The following is a 17802-nucleotide window of genomic DNA, read 5'->3' as shown; positions in this document are numbered from 1 at the left end:
GAAGTATATCAAAGTATAACAAGAGGGACCAAAAGAGCAAAGGAAGATAATGGGTTCCTGGGGTGATTATCTCATTTTGGAGGGGAGGTCGAAAACCAGGACTCTGCCATCTGGTATAAAATTTCCTCAAGGCATGAAAAGGCTGCTACTTCCCCTGATCACTAATTAGGATAAGGCATCTTCAGTAAGCAACCTGCACTAGGCTCCCGTGGGGTCGCCTCCATACAGCATTAGCAGCAGTCATTCGGGGACTTAACTAGGTCTAAGCGCCAGAACAAGATCCAGGATCTGCTTTGGTAAATGGGGCGCGGGGATAACATGGCTGGTGCTATGCCCGACACCAGGTTACCTTTCAGGTGGAAAAAAACATTAGTTGAAAGGATAGGGTGAAGTTAGAAGGCAAGAAGAACCCACATTCCTTGCGCCTTAAGAGTCACTCCTGGGAGGAGGTCAGTGGGTGGGACAGAGGCGCAGGACGGTCGCTCCCTTGGAGAGTGGGACCCGAACCGTCCACACAACGCACCTCCCTCTCCAGAGATTCTTGATTCATCTAACGAGAGGAAGTTTGGTTAAAGGGAACGTCAAGTCAGTCTTAAACCTCTTGAGAGGAAACAGAAGGGATTCCTGCAGGAGGAGGAAGGGACAACGAGCTTGGGCGGTTGATATGCAAGGAACAAACTGAACTAACCGTCTCCTTTAGCTGTCCTGCCCACCTGCCTAGGCAGAGCTCCGTTCCCAGCGCGAAGGCGGAAGCGGGCGGGTCGAGAGCCGGCTCTCCACCAACCAGCGACGTAGGAAATGTTCCAGAGACATTGATTGATTGACTGCCCGGCGCGCTCCTGAACCTAGAGCTGCGGTTGGTGATGCGTTGCCAGTGGCAACAGGTCGCTCACAGGCTCAGGGCGGTCGCTGGAGGCCTGGTGGCTGCTAGGCAACGGGAAACATTCCCAACTAGGGTCAGCTTTCTACTCTCAGACCTGGTTTTGCTCTGTCTCTGGGGACCCTAGGCGGCGGCGGCTGCTCTAGGCTGACTTGGTGAGTGCTGCGGAATGGAGCTGTGGGGCTGGGCTCCCACTTCGAGGCCAGAGACTTAGCATAGCTTTCCGAGCACTTAAGGAAAGGCTCAGAGAGGCAGAGAAAGTCAATGGAAAGGCGTTTCAGTGATCACCTACTACCTACCTATCATTTTAGAGGGGTAGAAAGTGAGCAATAGAGATAGCAAGAGACTCAAGAGATATCAAGAGATATCTTGAATCAAGATATCAAGAGATCTCCCACTGACTGGTGAGATCTAGGCCTGGCTAATCAATGTGGTAGCCACTAGCCGCATGTGGCTAGACTGAACTGAGATGTGCTCTAAATGTGAAATACACACTGGATTTTGAAGATGTAGTAACAAAAAATAAAATATCACATTACTAAGTTTTATATTTGATTACATGTTGAAATGATAATATTTTGGATATGTTAAAGAAAGCACATTATTACAATTAATTTCGCTTGTTCCTTTCGCTGTGTTTTTGAATGTGGCTACTTGAAAAATTAAAATTGCATAGGAGATTTGCATTATATTTTGATTGGCCAGCGCAGATCTAGACTAAAACCTAGGCCTGCGGACACCTGGTTCAAGACACGATGGACTATGATACAGTTTTAAAGAGAAGTGTCTCTACCCATCTGGTGGGGTGGGAGTGGGAGTGGTGGTGAGGATGGAAGACCATCACAAGGCTCCTAGTTCTGGTGTTCTAGGACCTTGCTCTTCAAAGTGTTTGAATCAGAATCTGCATTTTAACAAGCTCCTTAAGTGATTCTCATGCCCATAAAAGCTCTAGAAGCACTGCTTTAGGAGTTAGCCCTCTGTTCGTTTTTTGCCTTTGGTTTCTTCATGAATACATAGGCTGGATTTCTCAGATTGCCTGTATTAGAATTGCTAGCCTTTTGAACAAGCTCCCCAGGAGATATTTTGCGTACTCAAGTGTGAGAAACATTGGTCTTAATACTGATTGCATTTCTCTTCATCCTTCCAAGTCTAGACCAGTGTGGTCCCCAAATCAGTGGCAGCAGCAGCATCACCCAAGAACTTGTTAGAAATGCAAACTCCTGGGTTCCACCCCAGCTACAAGGGCCTCTTGAAGGCCAGGAAAAGTTCCTAATTTTCATCGCTCTGGTTCAAGTCCTTAGTTTAGGAAGAACGCGGTAACTTTGATGGATTTTCTTTGGGGAAAAGCAAAAGCAGCTCTCTGGAGTCCTTAAGTCCCCGCCTAGACCCACTTCCCCAATCCTTTGCTTTACTTTTCATTTCTCTTTTCCTGACTCTACGCTTTCAAGGAGTGAAGATGGCCTTTCACCCCACAGAGAGTGCCTTCAACCTGAAAAATATCCAAGAGCGGGATGAAAACCCTATGCTTACAAGACTGAATAGTATAAAAGAAAAGGGAAGACTGAGTTTTGTAGTACCCACAGAAGATGAGACAGATACACAATTCCTGATATTTAGGCACACTACAAAAGCTCAACAGAGGACAAGAAAACGACAGCAGCCTATAAAACTAGAGCCTCTGGTAAGTGCGAAAACCAGCATTTTAGTCACTTTTGGCTACAGAGAAAGTTAGAAAGTTGCAAAATTGCTTTGGGGGATGGAAGAAATTTCTACACTGTTAATTAACAAAGAAGGAACGAAAGCCTAAAAGTTAAGACTTGTTTATGAAGTTGTAAATACAATCATTTACTCAAAAAATATTGAGCTCTAAGCACTGTTTGAGATGGGGGGACCCAGTGGCAAACAAAGTTTTCTAGCAGATCAATCTTCCCTAGGATTCTGTGCAATACTGATACTTAACTATGTAAGGTTCTTTGAGATATTAGGGTAGTATTTAAGACTGAAAACTTCAGTAAGAGTAATATATAGTTTTATTATTTTCAACTTAGTGTCCTGAACAATTTTGTGCAGATCTGAAAATACTTAATTTTAAGAATCCATTTATGCCCTTGGATAGTTATAAATCCATGTAAAGGAGCAGTGAAAGTGCATAAAGTACAGAGTGAAAGTTCTCACTCCTCCCCGCAGACATTAACGACTTGTTAGTGGTTGCCCTTCAGGTTGCTTTATATGTTTATTCACATATATATGTGTGCATGTGTACGTGTGTGTATAAACATATCTAACTTTAAAGTAAGATTGTATGGTATACACTGATCTTCAAAGTGCTTGTTTCACTTAAACATGTAGTCTTTCCAATCCGTGCGTACAGAGGTATCTTTTCTAACAGCTGCCTTGTGTTTTATTGCATGGATGTGTCATAATATAGTATTCATTTACTGGTCTCCTGTTGATAGGAGTTAGGTTATTTCCTTCTTGTTTTGTTGTTGTTCTTATGCTGCTATTATAGATACTGCTGCATTGAATGGTCTTGCCTTTGTACATAGATATGGATTCCTCGAAGTGGCATTTTATAGTCATAGAATATGTACATTTTTAATTTTGAAAAACATTTCTCATTGCGCCCTAAGGTTTAACCAGTTTGCCTCTCCGCCTACACTGCAGAGAGGGCCTGTTTACCCACATCTTTGCCAAACCTGATGCTAGAAGCTCTTTTATTTTTGCTACACTGATAGGTTACAATGGCATTACATTTTGTAATTTGCCTCTTATTATTGAAGGTAAGTATATTTTCATTCATTCATTGGCACGTATGTTACTTATTTGTGGATTCTGTTCATAACCTTTGTCCACTTTGAAATTAGATTATTTGCCTTTTTCCTATCAGTTTTTGAGGTTTCTAAAAATACATATGACGGATATTAACCCTTATTCTATTGTTTTTCAAACTTAAGTACTGATTCCTTTTGAAGGAAAACATTTTTTGAGGCTCCCTAGTGCTGATTTGTTATTTTTAGTATAATGTTACTTTATGTGAAAAATTATTAACCTACGAATTAATTTGAATTTTCAATAAATTAACATTTTAAATACAAAGAAAACTACACACACAATACAATTTAAATTAACAAAAAATGTAGAGAGAGGGATGTTGTTGAGTTGACTCTGAACTTGTGTTTACAAGTGGGTGTGGCACTGACAGCTGCTGCCCTCCTCTTGGGGGTTCAGTGTGGCCACAGTACCTGTTGTGTGGGACGTCAGCAGCTCCCTACTACTGTTCTCCTGTGGACTTAGTATGGAACCTTTTACATTACTTCTCTCTAACATATTTACCTTCACTTGGCAAAAATGTACTATTAATCCTTGATGATTAAAGTTGTTCTATTTGTCATCAGTGCAATAAATTCATGTATATGAAATGTTTATTATGTACCTACTATGTGCCAGGCTCTGCACCATGCTCTGGGGAAACAGCTGATGTCTCATGGAGCAGAGGCAAGCTGTCCCCACTGAACTCTGTGTAAATTGTAGATTTTTGAGCAAAATAAATGTTGTTTTTTAAGTCACTAAGTTTGGGGCAGTTTGTTATGTCCTAATAGGTGACTGGAACAATATAAATAATCCATGAATACAGTAATTCATACAATATAAAAAATACTAATGTATAAAGGGAAAACTACCTGAATTTTCACCATGCAGAGAGAAAGTAGCTTAGTATTCAAGTGACTGATTTCAGTGTGCGGGTGACTTTCATTTGATTTGTTTTTATAGAATTAACACTATGTACATCTTTTTATGATTGCCATCCCTTCTCTCCCCTCTCTCTTCCCCTTCTTTTTTTTCTTCTTCTACCCCTTTATCCCCCTTCTTCCTCCTCCTGCCTCTCCCTTTCTCCCTCCCTCCCCCTTTCCTTCCTCCCTCCCCCTTTCCTTCCTCCCTCCCTCTCTCTCTGTTTTTCTCTCCTACTCTTCTTCTTTTACATTTTTCCCTTATCTCCAGTTCTCTAATCTCTGACTCCCTTTTCTATGGTATCTGACATCAACAACAATCTGGTGTATATCCTTTTTGCCTTTCTCCATGCTTGAACAATTTTATACAGATGGATAAACACGTTAGGGGGCTGGCCCCGTGGCCGAGTGGTTAAGTTCGTGCGCTCCGCTGCAGGCGGCCCAGTGTTTCGTTGGTTCGAATTCTGGGCGTGGACATGGCGCTGCTCATCAAACCACACTGAGGCAGCATCCCACATGCCACAACTAGAAGGACCCACAAAGAAGAATATACAACTATGTACTGGGGCCTTTGGGGAGAAAAAGGAAAAAAAAAAAACACGTTAAAAAATACATATTTGGACATTTACTGTTTTTTTAATAGATATTATAAATCTTTTATAAGTATAGTACTCTGTTGCTTTTTACACTTAAAGATACATTATGGAACTTCCTCAAAGTCAGATGATATTTCTATAAGACATTATTTTTAATAATTGCTTGGTATCCCATGGCATGAATATTCCACAATTTGTTAAATCATTCTCCTCTTTTGGGATGTGCAGGTTGTTTTGCGAATATTTACAATGGTGCTGCAAAATCATCATATTATCCTTCTGTACTAGTGCTTATATTCTTGTGGGATAGAGTCCTATGATTGGTATTGTTTAGTTGAAGAGAAAAAAATCTATATATGTATTATTTTTTTTCTTTTTGGTGAGGAAGAGTGGATCTGAACTAGCATCTGTGCCCATCATCCTGTATTTTTTATATGTGGGTCACCACCACAGCATGGCTTGACGAGTGGTGTAGGTCCATGCCCAGGATCTGAACCCACAATTCTGGGACACCAAAGCAAAGCACACGAACTTAACCACTATGCCACTGGGCTGGCCCCTATATATGTATAATTTTATTTAATTGACACATATTTTACTTAGGAACCAGGTTCTCAAAGAATTCTTGTGTGTTGCCTAAACTAAATTTCACTTTCACCGTTACCCAGATGTTACTCTAATCTCCTTCACCCTTTCATTGCCTGATGTGGATGGGTGAGACAGCATCCTTGTGCAGCTTGCAATGAAGTTTTTTCTGTGTGATCAGAGTTAATTGAGTTCTGCTCCTCCTATCTGAGTTGCAGCATTCTCTTTATATTTTACTTCATTTTCTCCACATTTATCTATGTTTCATTGATCATCATTTTATGCTCATCATGTTGACAGCATTTTCCCCCATTTTCTTCCATTTTACTATTCTTTATTTTTGCACTTTACGTTTAAATCTTTCATTCATGTGAAATTTTCTTTAAATCTGATCTGAGGGAAGGAGCTAACTTTATTTTCTTCAAAATGCTTTAGTAGCACCATGTTTTTCCCACTGAATTAAAACACCACCTTTATCATGTGTTAAATTCTCATATAGAGTGAGATCTATTTATGAAATCTTGCTTCTTTTCTCTACTGATCTAACCACATGTTTTGATATCAATGGCTGCGTTTTAACAGGTGGAAGGCAACTTCTTCCTCACTATTCTGTTTTTTATATCATTCTTTTCTGTTTTAGATATTTATTCCTTCATACAAACTTTAAAATTTATCCTTCTTAAATAAGTAATTCGTTTAAAAAGATAACTTTATATAGTTAAAGTTTAATTCTACCACTGTCCCTCATCCACCCAGTTTCCTTCTTTAGAGGCAACCAAAAATAACAGTTTCTTGTGTGTCCTTTCAGAGATGTATTATGCTGTATAAGCCTAAAGCTAGCATACTAAACAAACTTTCTACCCCTTGCTTTCTTCATTTAACACATAGCTTGGAGATCATTTCATATCAGTTCAAAAGTTCTTTTTTATCAAGTCTTTTTATGACTCATAATACTCTATCATAGATGAATGCACCATAATTTATTAAGCCTCATATTTATAGACATTAGATTTTGAAATTAATATTTTTACAACAACAGTGCTACAATGAATAATCTTGTATATATGTCATTTCACACATGTGAGATTATATCTGTAGGCAGAATTCCTAGAAATGGAATTGCCAAGTCAAAACATATGTGCATTTGTAATTTGGGGTAGTAAATGTTGCTACACTAAAAGAAGAAAAATGGTATTTCGGAGTAGTTTTAATTTGCATTTCTTTTTTGAATAAGGTTGAACATATTTTCATGTGTTTAAGAGTCATCATATTTCTTTGAATACACAAATCTTCATGTCTTATTTTCTAGTTGGGTAGTTAGTCTTTTTCTTACTGATTTTTGTGAGCTTTTCGTTTGTTAGGAAAATAAGCCTTTTATCTGTGATTAGCATTATAAAAGTTTTTAAGTTTTGTTACTATTTCTAATTTTTATGTAGTTGAATATATATCTTCTGAGTTTTATGTAATACTTAGACCCTCCACTTAGCAAGGTTGTAAAAATAAAATTATCTAGTGGCTTCTTAAATACTTTTCTTTAAAAATTACTTTGAAAATTATTTTTAAGTGATGTCATCATCATGCCAGTGTGAGATACTCCCTTTGAGTCTACTCTTCAAACTATGAGTAAAACATCCATAACTCAACAAAGGCTATATTGCCCAACACACAAGAATGCTGGAGAGATCCAAACATTGGTACATACAAAGGTGGATGGATTGGAGCACATAGAGGAGCCCCATAGAAACAGTAGAGGCATGCACATGACTATGGCTTCCCACCAACTGTGGCTCCTGCAGCCACAGGGAACAAGACAGCAGCAGAGGCATACACATGACTCCAGCTTACTGACTAGGGCAGTGCCTGTGGCCACAGGGAATCAGACAACAGTGGAAGTGGCATTCTGTGAAACTGGCTCCCTTCCTACCCTCCCCCTCTTCCCACCATGAGTGCAGTGCTTGCAACCCAGATGATCCCAGATGTGGCAGAGGCACCTGCCATCCCTGTGCCCCTAGTGGCAAAGCCGGAGACCACAGTGAGACTGGCAACAGTTGTCTCCAAAGGCACAGGCTTTGACAGTGAGGGTACCTGCAACACCCCTAATAGAGACAGTGGAGGGTAGAAAGTGCCAATCCTCAAATATAGGCAGAGGCCATTAGGTAAGGGAAACCAAAAACTGATGCTATAGCGCCACTTACTGAAAAACAAAAGAAAGACCTTTAGTTATCAATTGGTTGAATAGTTGGAATCAAAAGAAACAAAGCCATCCCTGAATAAGAAAAGTGTTTGCTATGATAAATGCACTGGCAGAGGAATAATTCATCAAACACCATGAAAAGCCACAGTAACATGGCATCACAAAAAGGAAATAGTTATTCTTTAGAAACCAAACATAAAGTCATAGAAGACTGTGATCTTCAAAATAGCTGTCATGAAGAAACTCAATGAGCTACAAAAAAACTCAGAAAGGCAGTTCAATGAGCTCAGGAATAAAATTAATGCACAGAAGGAATACTTTACCAAAGAGATTGAAACTCTAAAAAAGAACCAAACTGGAATTGTGGAGCTGAAGAACTTAATAAATGAGATGAAGAGTACATTAGAAAGCACTGGAAATAGAGCAGACCTTATGAAAGAGAGAATTAGTGAGCTTGAAGATGAAAACCTAGAAATGATGCAAGCAGAGAGAAGAGAGAACCAAAATTCTAAAAAATATAGAAGTTCTATGAGAACTATCTGACTCCATTAGAAAGGGCAACATAAGGATAATGGATATCCCAGTAGGAGAAGAGAGAGAGAGGGGAGCAGAAAACTTGTTTAAAGAAATAATAGCTGAGAAGTTCCCAGACCTGGGGAAGGAACTAGATATACAAATCCATGAATGTAATAGAACACACAATTATCTTAATGCAAAAAGACTTTCTCTAAGACACATAATAAAATTGTCAAAAGTCAGTGACAGAGAAAGAATATTAAAGGCAGCCAGGGAATAAAAACCAATAACTTACAAGGGAGCTCCCCATTAGGCTATCAGCAGATTTCTCAGCAGAAACTCTACAGGCCAGGATAGAGTGGAGTGGTATATTCAAAATATTGGAAGATAAAAACTGAACCAAGAATACTCCAACCAGCAAAGTTATCCTTCAGATATGAAGGAAAAATAAAGACTTTCCCAGACAAACAAAAGCTGAGAGAGTTCATTGCCACTACATCTGCCTTATGAGAAATGTTGAAGGAGCTCTCCTACCTAAGGCAAAAAGGCAACGGTACACAAAAATTTGAGCAAGGAGATAAATAGACAGACAGAATCAGAAAATTGCAACTGTATACCAGAATATGTTGGTAAGCACTTAATTATAACATAAAGATTAAAGGAAAAAGAAGCATTAAAAATTACTATAACCACTTAAATTTGGTAACAAACTCACAAAATAAAAAGGGGTAAGGAAAGTGAACTGGTAAAGATAAGCCTTAAATGAAACATTAGAACAGATGGACTTAATGTGTGTGTGTGTGTGTGTATATGCACATATATATGTAATGTGTGTGTATATATATATACAATAAATATATAACATTCCTTCCAAAAGCAACAGAATACACATTCTTCTCAAATGCACATGGAACTTTCTCAAGGATAGACCATATGTTGGGACACAAAACAAGTTTCAATGAATTTAATAAGATTAAAATCATATGAAGCATCTTTTCAGAACACAACAGTATGAAACTAGAAATCAACTACAAGAAGAAAGCTGGAAAAGTCACAAATATGTACAGACTAAACAGTATGCTACTAAACAACTATTAGGTCAAGGAAGAAATCAAAGGAGAAATCAAATATCTGGGGACAAATGAAAATGAAAATATGACATAAAATCTATGGGATACAGCAAAAGCAGTACTAAGAGAAATTTTTAGTAGTACAGGCCTACCTCAAAAAACAAGAAAAATGTTAAATAAACAATCTAACAATACACTAAAGTAACTAGAAAAAAAAGAACAAACAATGTCCAAAGTTAGTGGAAGGAAGGAAATAATAAAAATGAGAGCAGAAATAAATGAAATAGAGACTAAAAAGTCAATAGGAAAGGTCAATGAATCTAAGAGCTGGTTCTTTGAAAAGATAAACAAAATTCACAAACCTGTAGCTAGACCCACTAAGAAAAAAAAGAGATGGCTTAAATAATAAAATCAGAAATGAGAGAGGAGAAATTACAATGGATAACACAGAAGTAGAAAGAATTATAAGAGACTACTATGAAAAGCTATACACCAACAAATCAGAAAACCTAGAAGAAATAGATAAATTTTTAGAATCATACAACCTTCAACAACTGAATCAAGAAGAAATAGAGAATATGAATAGACTTATCACTAGTAAAGAGATTGAAACAGTAATCAAAAACTTCCCAAAAAACAGGACTAGATGGCTTCTCTGGTGAATTCCACTAAACATTCAATGAAGATTTAATACAGATCTTTCTCAAACTGTTCCAAAAAAATGGAAGAGTAGACACTACCTAACTCGTTTTGTGAAACCAAGATTATCCTGATACCAAAACCAGACAAGGACAATAAAAAGAAGAAAATTACAGGACAATGTTCAGATGGACGGAGACACAGAAATCTCAACAAAATATTAGCAAACTAAATACAATACATTAAAAGGATCATACACCATGATCAAGTGGAATTTATTCTAGGGATGCAAGGATGGTTCAACATCCACAAATCAATCAGTGTGATACACCATATTAACAAAATGAGGAATAAAAATCATAGCCTCATCTCAATAGATGCAGAGAAACCACTTGACAAAATCTAACATCCGTTTATGATAAAAGCTCTGAATAAATGGGTATACAAGGATACATAATAAAGGCAATATATGACAAACCCACAGCTAACATCATACTCAAAGGTAAAAAACTAAAAACTATCCCTCCAAGAACAGGAACAAGACAAGCATGCCTACTCTTACCACTCTTATTCAACTATTGGAAGTCCTAGCCAGAGCAATTAGGCAAGAAAAAGAAATAAAAATCATCCAAATTGAAAAGGAAGAAGTAAAACTGTCACTATTTGCAGATGATGTGATTCTATATATAAAAAGCCCTAAAGAATCCATCACAAAACTATTAGAAATAATAAATGAATACAGTAAAGTTGCAGGGTACAAAATCAACATACAAAAATCAGTTGTGTTTCTGTACACTAGCAGCAAGCTAGCAGAAAGAGAAATCAAGAAAACAATCCCATTTACAATTGGAAAAAAAAAAGCTAGGAATAAATTTAACCAAGGAAGTGAAAGACCTGTTCACTGAGGGGCCGGCTCCGTGGCCCAGTGGTTAAGTTCACATGCTCCACTGCGGCAGCCCAGGGTTCGGATCCTGGGCACAGACATGGCACTGCTCGTCAGGCCACGTTGAGGTGGCGTCCCACATCCCACAACTAGAAGGACCTGCAACTAAGATATACGATTAAATCAGAATCTCCCAGCAGTAGGACTTGGCCATAAATATATATATTTTTAAACCTCCCGAGATGATTCCAACGTGCAGCCAAGATTGAAAACTACTAAGGTAAGGCGAAGATAGAAGATTCCCTGAAGGTCTGCAGTGTGACCATTAAGTGAGGTGGGGAGGCTGGGGCAGTGGGGAACAATCCTGATTCTGAGCACTAAATGCATTTTCTTATTCTGATAGTGAAAAATTATTCCCTATAGAGCAGTAAGTACAGGTACCTTCTTTGGTTGAAGAACCCTGCAGAATATACATGGACTCCTATGGTTACAGAGTAAGGTTGATACCATGTTAACCAACAGGTTTCTAAGACGGCATCCATGGTTGGTTATGTGGCTAAGGAATTTAACCATGCCCATTGTCCCAAAAGTTGTCATCAGGGAGAGTTGCTGTTGGGGAAGTCAGTACACCTGTAACTATCCAAACAGAAGCAAAGAGAGAATCTCATGTTAGTGGACTACATGTGGCAGAGGGAAGATATGAGGGATAAGAAAGGCTGAAGGAGAAATGGGCAACTATGTACAGGGGGTGTTTGGGGAGATAAAGCAGAAAAAAAAGAAAAAGATTGGCATCAGTTGTTAGCCCAGGTGCCAATCTTTAAAGAAGAAAAAAAAGACCTGTACACTGAAAATTATAAGACATTATTGAAAGAAATTGAAGAAGACACAAAGAAATGGAAAGATAGTCTGTGCTCATGGATTGGAAGAATTAACAATCGCATCCCCCAAGTCCTGACAATCAAAAATGTCTTCAGACATTGCCAGACAATGTTTGAATTTTGCAAAATTGTCCTAAATCAAGAAATATTGCTGTAAGGTAATCAGTGAGTTTTTATAATTTTCAAGTACTCTTCACAAACTGTCCTGTTTTTGATAGCTGTACTGTATCGACTTTTTACATGCCATACACAGCTAAGTGCATATTGCATGCCCACCACCATTTCTTTATTATGGTAAAATAGTACCTAACATAAAATTTGCCATTTTAACCATTTTTAAATGTAAAATTTAGTGGCATTAAGTGCATTCAAAATGTTGTACAACCATCACCACCATTCATTTCCAGAACTTTTTCATCACCTGCCACTCACTTTAATGTTGGTGCCTCCCTGGTCATTTTGGTTATCTGAAGCTTGTTTTCTAGTAGATTCCCTAAGGAGGGGAGCAGTGTTCCCTGAGTTCTTGCATATTCATAGCACTTTGTTCCCTTTTCTCCACACCCTTGCCGACATTTGTTCTTTCTTTCTTTTTGATGATAGCCATTCTAACAGGTATAAGCTGGTATCTTATGGTTTTGATTTGCATTTCCCTGATGATTAGGGATATTGAGCACCTTTTCATATACCTGTTGGCTGTCTGTGTGTCTTTGGGACGATGTCAGTGCAGATCCTCTGCCCATTTTTTAATCAGATTGTTTGGGTTTTTTGCTATTGAGTTGTCTGAGTTCTTTATATATTTTGGATATTAACTTCTTATCAGATACATGATTTGCAAATATTTTCTCATATTTTGTAGATTTCCTTTTCTTCTTTTCTTTTCTTTTTTTTTTTTTGTTTCAAAGGAAGATTAGCCCTGAGCTAACATCCACTGCCAATCCTCTTCTTTTTGCTGAAGAAGATCAACCCTGAGCTAACATCTGTGCCCATTTTCCTGTATTTTACATGTGGGATGCCTGCCACAGCATGCCTTGATAAAAAGTGTGTAGGTGCAGGCCTGGGATCGGAATAGGCGAACCCCCAGCCTCCAAAGCGGAGCACGGGAACTTAATCGCTACACCACTGGGCCAGCCCTAGATTGCCTTTTCAATTTGTTGATGGTTTTCTTTGCTGTGCAAAAGCTTTTCTCCCTGGCTTAACTTGTTATTCTGGTCTGCATTCCTTTTCCACACCGTTATATAACTGAGATCCCTCTACCCCCATCGCTGTAGCACCAACTAGTCTTTTCCTGTCTTCAGGGAGTGATGCAAGAGGGACTTTTATCCAAAACCAAATATAATTTACACATATCTGAAACCTTAACAGCTGTTTCCTGTACTTATCCTCAAGGTTTTTTCTCACTCCAGTATATAAGAAAGTAACTATCATGCTAAACTCCTAATGCTTAGAAACTTAAAACTGTTATGATGAATTCATTTCTTTAGCTTATTATGTTGAAAGCTGGTTTTTACTGCCTTAACTTGAAATTAGATTAGCCTAAAATATTGTCACCATTTTTTTAGATCTCCAATCAGTTATGGCTATGGGAAGCGATTAATGACTTTTGGGTAGTGTGGGAGGTTTGGATGCTCCTTCCCACAGTAGCTGCTTTAGAGGATGGTAGGGGGTTGTAATGCACAATTAGTGGATATATGACTTCATGCCCCTGAGCCCTTTTATAGCCTTATTCCTAAAAGTATTCATTGGTATTTAAAGTAAAGAATTAATGGCAACCAACTAGAAAAGTCTTAGTAGAGCAGTAGGCCACGGACAGGCAATGGTGGTCGCTGCTGCACTGATTGTGGCTCCGATAGGAAATTAGTCCAGGGAGATCAGTTTCCAACAGGAATAGAGTCCAAAGGGAGTGAAGCGTAAGACAGGTACACGTGAGTGTTAAAAACATTAACATGTCTCTTATTCCCCAAAGCCAGTGCTAAAAGTCTACCAAGATCATAAGAAGCCAGAATATGTATATGACCAGAATCGACTTCAGTTAATGACTTCTGGAATCCTAAAAGCTCAAGGAAGCCCTAAGAAAAGAAGTTCTACCAAATCATTCGTCGGGTTTCCTGACCATCCAGGTGCAGTGAAAAAACAAAAGGTATAGTATTAAAGTGCTTAATTGATCCTTTTAACTTAATACTCGTTTTGTATAGCATTGCTAACATGCATTTAACTCATAAGAATAGCGGCAAAATCTTTTTTTATCAGATTACATAATGGATTTGAGGAATACAGTATTTCTCAGTTCTTCCTGTTTGAGGAAAATTTGGACAGTAGAGAAAAATCATAAAGGAAACTTTCGACATCTGTGCAGTGTCTTCTGATCTTCTCTTATATGTTAAAAGAAGACATAATAGTGTTTTGAATGTTATTATAACTTTTATGAAATTCTTATCATTATTCCCCAGAATGTCAGTCTTTGAAGAACTTGGTGAAGGGTAATAAAATAGAAACTGAACCAGCTAGAAAGACAACTTCTGTAACGGGTGAGAGTTGGAGAGTGGGGAAATTACCTTGCAAGGAATAAGTAAATAGTAGCTCTGGGGAGTAATCACCTATATGAATACCTGTAGATAATTAAACAAAGAAACAGAAGAGGAAGAAAATGTAGAGGACACATCCACAAGAAAAATATCAATAGGGCCGAGAATTCTCTGAGCTTTTTCTTGAGAGGCTCCTTCGAGGCTTGTTAGACATTTCAGTGCTAGTTACCTTTCAGGCTTTGGGCTAGAATGCTAGAAATGAAGAGTTGAGGACAAGCTCTGTCCTCGAGGATTTCGGAATCTGGAGGTGGGTGGATGGACATGTGAACTCTCAAGCACAGTGAGGTGTGATAAGAGCTCTCATTGGTCATTTAAGGTACCAAATAATGGAAAACTGAATAGAAGGGATGCTCACGCCGTGGTCAGGGGGTGGTCAGTGGAGGAAAAGCTACCCTAGGGAATTGCACTAGCCTTGGAGGAATGAGTGGAAAGTTAATAAGGCAGACAAGGTGGGAGAGTTTTGGGCTTGAGAAGCCAACTGGAAGGAGGCTCATCGTGGGTTTGGGTGAGATTGTCCTGAGGAATATCATAGGATAAATTGTATGAAATTGCTAATTTCAGTTAATTTGGTTTCTGTGAAGTAGAAAGAGAGAACAAGCTATCTTAAGTAGGGCCAGGAAAGATCTGATTGCCCATAAATTAATTCATTTGGTATAAAGTGGGTTTCAAGAGCTTGACTTTAAAGAGGAGAGAAATTGTATGTACATCTGAATGAAGGGAGGGCACTGAAAAGGATTGTCAAGTTGTGGGTTACGCTTAGTTATAGCTGTAACTAAGTGAAGAATTCAGTAAAGGGTTAAAGGTTGAAGAGACATGTGGAAGAAATGGGGTATCCCATATAAAAGGAGAAGGGCATTTATTCTCAGAAAAGGGTCATTTTTCTGAGTATTGATTTCTCAAAATGAGTTTAGAATGGAAATGCAACAATGAGGATTTCCTGGGAGATTAAGGAAGCAAGAAAGGAAGGAAGGGAGGGAGGAAAGAAGGAAGGAAGGAAGGAAAGAAAGAAGGAGGAAGGGAGGGAAGCTGGAGGCTTTGCTTCTGGTAATTAAGGAAGATTGACTTATCAAATTAGACTGGGGATTCATCATAGAGAAGTGCTCAGGTGTTCTACACTTTACGGATAAATGCTTCCTTTATCCTCCCCTACACCCTGCCAATCTGAACTTACGCGACTACCTAAATTGATTGAATCACGTCTTCCCACTGAGTTGCATAATTAGAAATAAGTACTCAGATGAAAATGTGTAGGCCCATTGTTGAAGAAATCTTTCACTTAGAATGCAGTAAAACTTTTCGAAGGACATCATAAAGAAAATAAATGCATTTTCTGGTAAAATATTAATAGTCTAGCCTCAAAAAAATATTAAAGCTGACTACAGCCCTTGTTGAAACATTGGGACAAGGCGATGTGTATTTTCTCTGGTTCTGAGTATCTGGTTTGGCCTGTTCTTTTACATAAGAAAACAGTGCCCTTGCTGCTATCCCTGGCTAATAGGTGAAAGAAGCACATTTTATCTTTTGAGTTAAAAGATGTATTTCCTTCAGCTCTGAACTCACCAGGATTCTCCTATGCAACAGGGTATGTTTAATCAGAGTTGGAGAATAAGGATCCCTGTGAATACAAACTTTCTGGGGAAGTTGTTCCACAGAGCTGGTGGTAATAAATCTCCTGTAGAAATGGCAACCTCTGTTAGCTATGCTAACAGGCAATAAAGATATCATTTATATGTTTACATCAATTATTCAACAAAGCAGGTCTGTGATGGCGATTCTATTATCTTAAAACCAGTTTCCCTGGTACTGTCAGAGAGACAAGGCGATGACCGTTGGAGTCAGTGTCCAATTTCCCCAAACACAGTTATCACCCTCCTCCACGGGAGAGAGAATGTGTGTGATATTGCCCCAAAGTTTATCGAGGAGGAACAAAGGAGTGTAGGTGGCACTGAGAGTGCAGACAGGGGGACCCGGGTATTCGAGCAAGGCTCACCACGTTGGGGACTTAGCCTTGATGTTCCAAGTGTGGTCCGTAGGCCAGCAGCATCCGCATCTCCTGGGAGCAAGTTAGAAATGCTGAATCTCAGATTCCACCCCAGACAGACTGACAGAATCTGTATTTCAACAGGTAATTTTAACCCGGGTAATTTATATGCACATTTAAATGTGAGAAGCACTGGTCTACAGGACAGGCAATATTGAGTTAATAACTCCAATGCTTCTCCAAGGCTATTACATACTGATCTCCAATACTCGAATCACCCTTCACATTCACAAAAACAGTAGGTTATTACGAGTTATGATAACAGCTGTCTAAGATTTCACTCAGGTAGAAGCATCAAGGTTGTCAGAACAAGGTGAGGAGATGGAGGGGAGAGGCCACAGTCAGGATCATGTGCAGAGCCAGGAGTGGTGAGCTCCTGCGGGGAGTATTTTGATGTAATAAACAATGAGTTAAAGGAGAGCAGAAGGCGGTGGGAGCTGATGCTGGGCTATTTTGTGGGAAGGGGATGGCCATCTGGATAGGGAGTACCAAGAGGGAACATCACTGCCTAACAAAAGTTCAGAAATTTTCAGTTCCAAAATGCTTGCCTTTGAGCCCTGGACAGCTCAGGCAGTATAGTAATTAGTCCTTGAGGTTAATGTTTTGTCACTTTTTTATAGCTTTTTTTTCCTGCAAAAACTCATTTTTTAAAAACATTGCCTTTTTTTCTATCCCGCAGCCCTCTGCTGAGGTGTTCTCTCCCACTCCTCCTAAAGTGCCACATACCAGTATTGGAAGAAGAGGTCTCTACAGGGCCAGTTCCTCAATTTACCCTACGTACATTTTCCACGATCAGGAGGAAGTTGTTAAAGCCAACATTTGTAATACCTTGCAAATCATTAAAATAATACGTGAAAATGAACATCTTGGATTTCTTTATATGGTTCCTGCAGTGTCAAGGTCTTCCATTGAATACGATACATATAACCTGAAGTAAGTTATCTTTTATGGAGGAATTTATTTAACAGTAAAAGTTACAAATAAGATTGTAAATATTATCTGTAATTGATTGCATATTAATAATAAATATAATCAAATATAATTTTGATTATCACCCCAGTGATAAATGAATCTTAATCACAATAATTTTATTTATTTTTTCCATTTATCTTTCCTTTATTTATAGACATTAATTATTTTATGGAGTAGTATGCTGTTGTGTTTCTCATTTGTTTATATCATGTAATGCCATTTACTTTTAATCAGTATT

The 17802-nt window shown here is 38.5% G+C and overlaps 1 protein-coding gene across 2 annotated transcripts in view; it reads left to right on the top strand.

The window, feature by feature from the left end:
• Positions 1-904: 904 nt before the first annotated feature.
• Positions 905-17802, top strand: part of DNAH6 (dynein axonemal heavy chain 6) — a 249681-nt gene continuing 232783 nt past the window's right edge. For both annotated transcript variants that reach the window (XM_070511881.1, XM_014852847.3), the window contains exons 1-4: positions 905-1035; positions 2329-2561; positions 13933-14106; positions 17272-17525. In XM_070511881.1, the coding sequence (XP_070367982.1) occupies positions 2337-2561; positions 13933-14106; positions 17272-17525 (653 nt within the window). In that variant the 5' untranslated portion in view covers positions 905-1035; positions 2329-2336. The remainder of the gene's footprint in view (positions 1036-2328; positions 2562-13932; positions 14107-17271; positions 17526-17802) is intronic.

Source organism: Equus asinus, chromosome 6 (genome assembly GCF_041296235.1).
Source record: "Equus asinus isolate D_3611 breed Donkey chromosome 6, EquAss-T2T_v2, whole genome shotgun sequence".
In the NCBI taxonomy this organism is placed as follows: domain Eukaryota; kingdom Metazoa; phylum Chordata; class Mammalia; order Perissodactyla; family Equidae; genus Equus; species Equus asinus.
The sequence above is the reverse complement of the archived record's forward strand: the minus strand, read 5'-3'. Positions and strand labels throughout refer to the sequence as shown.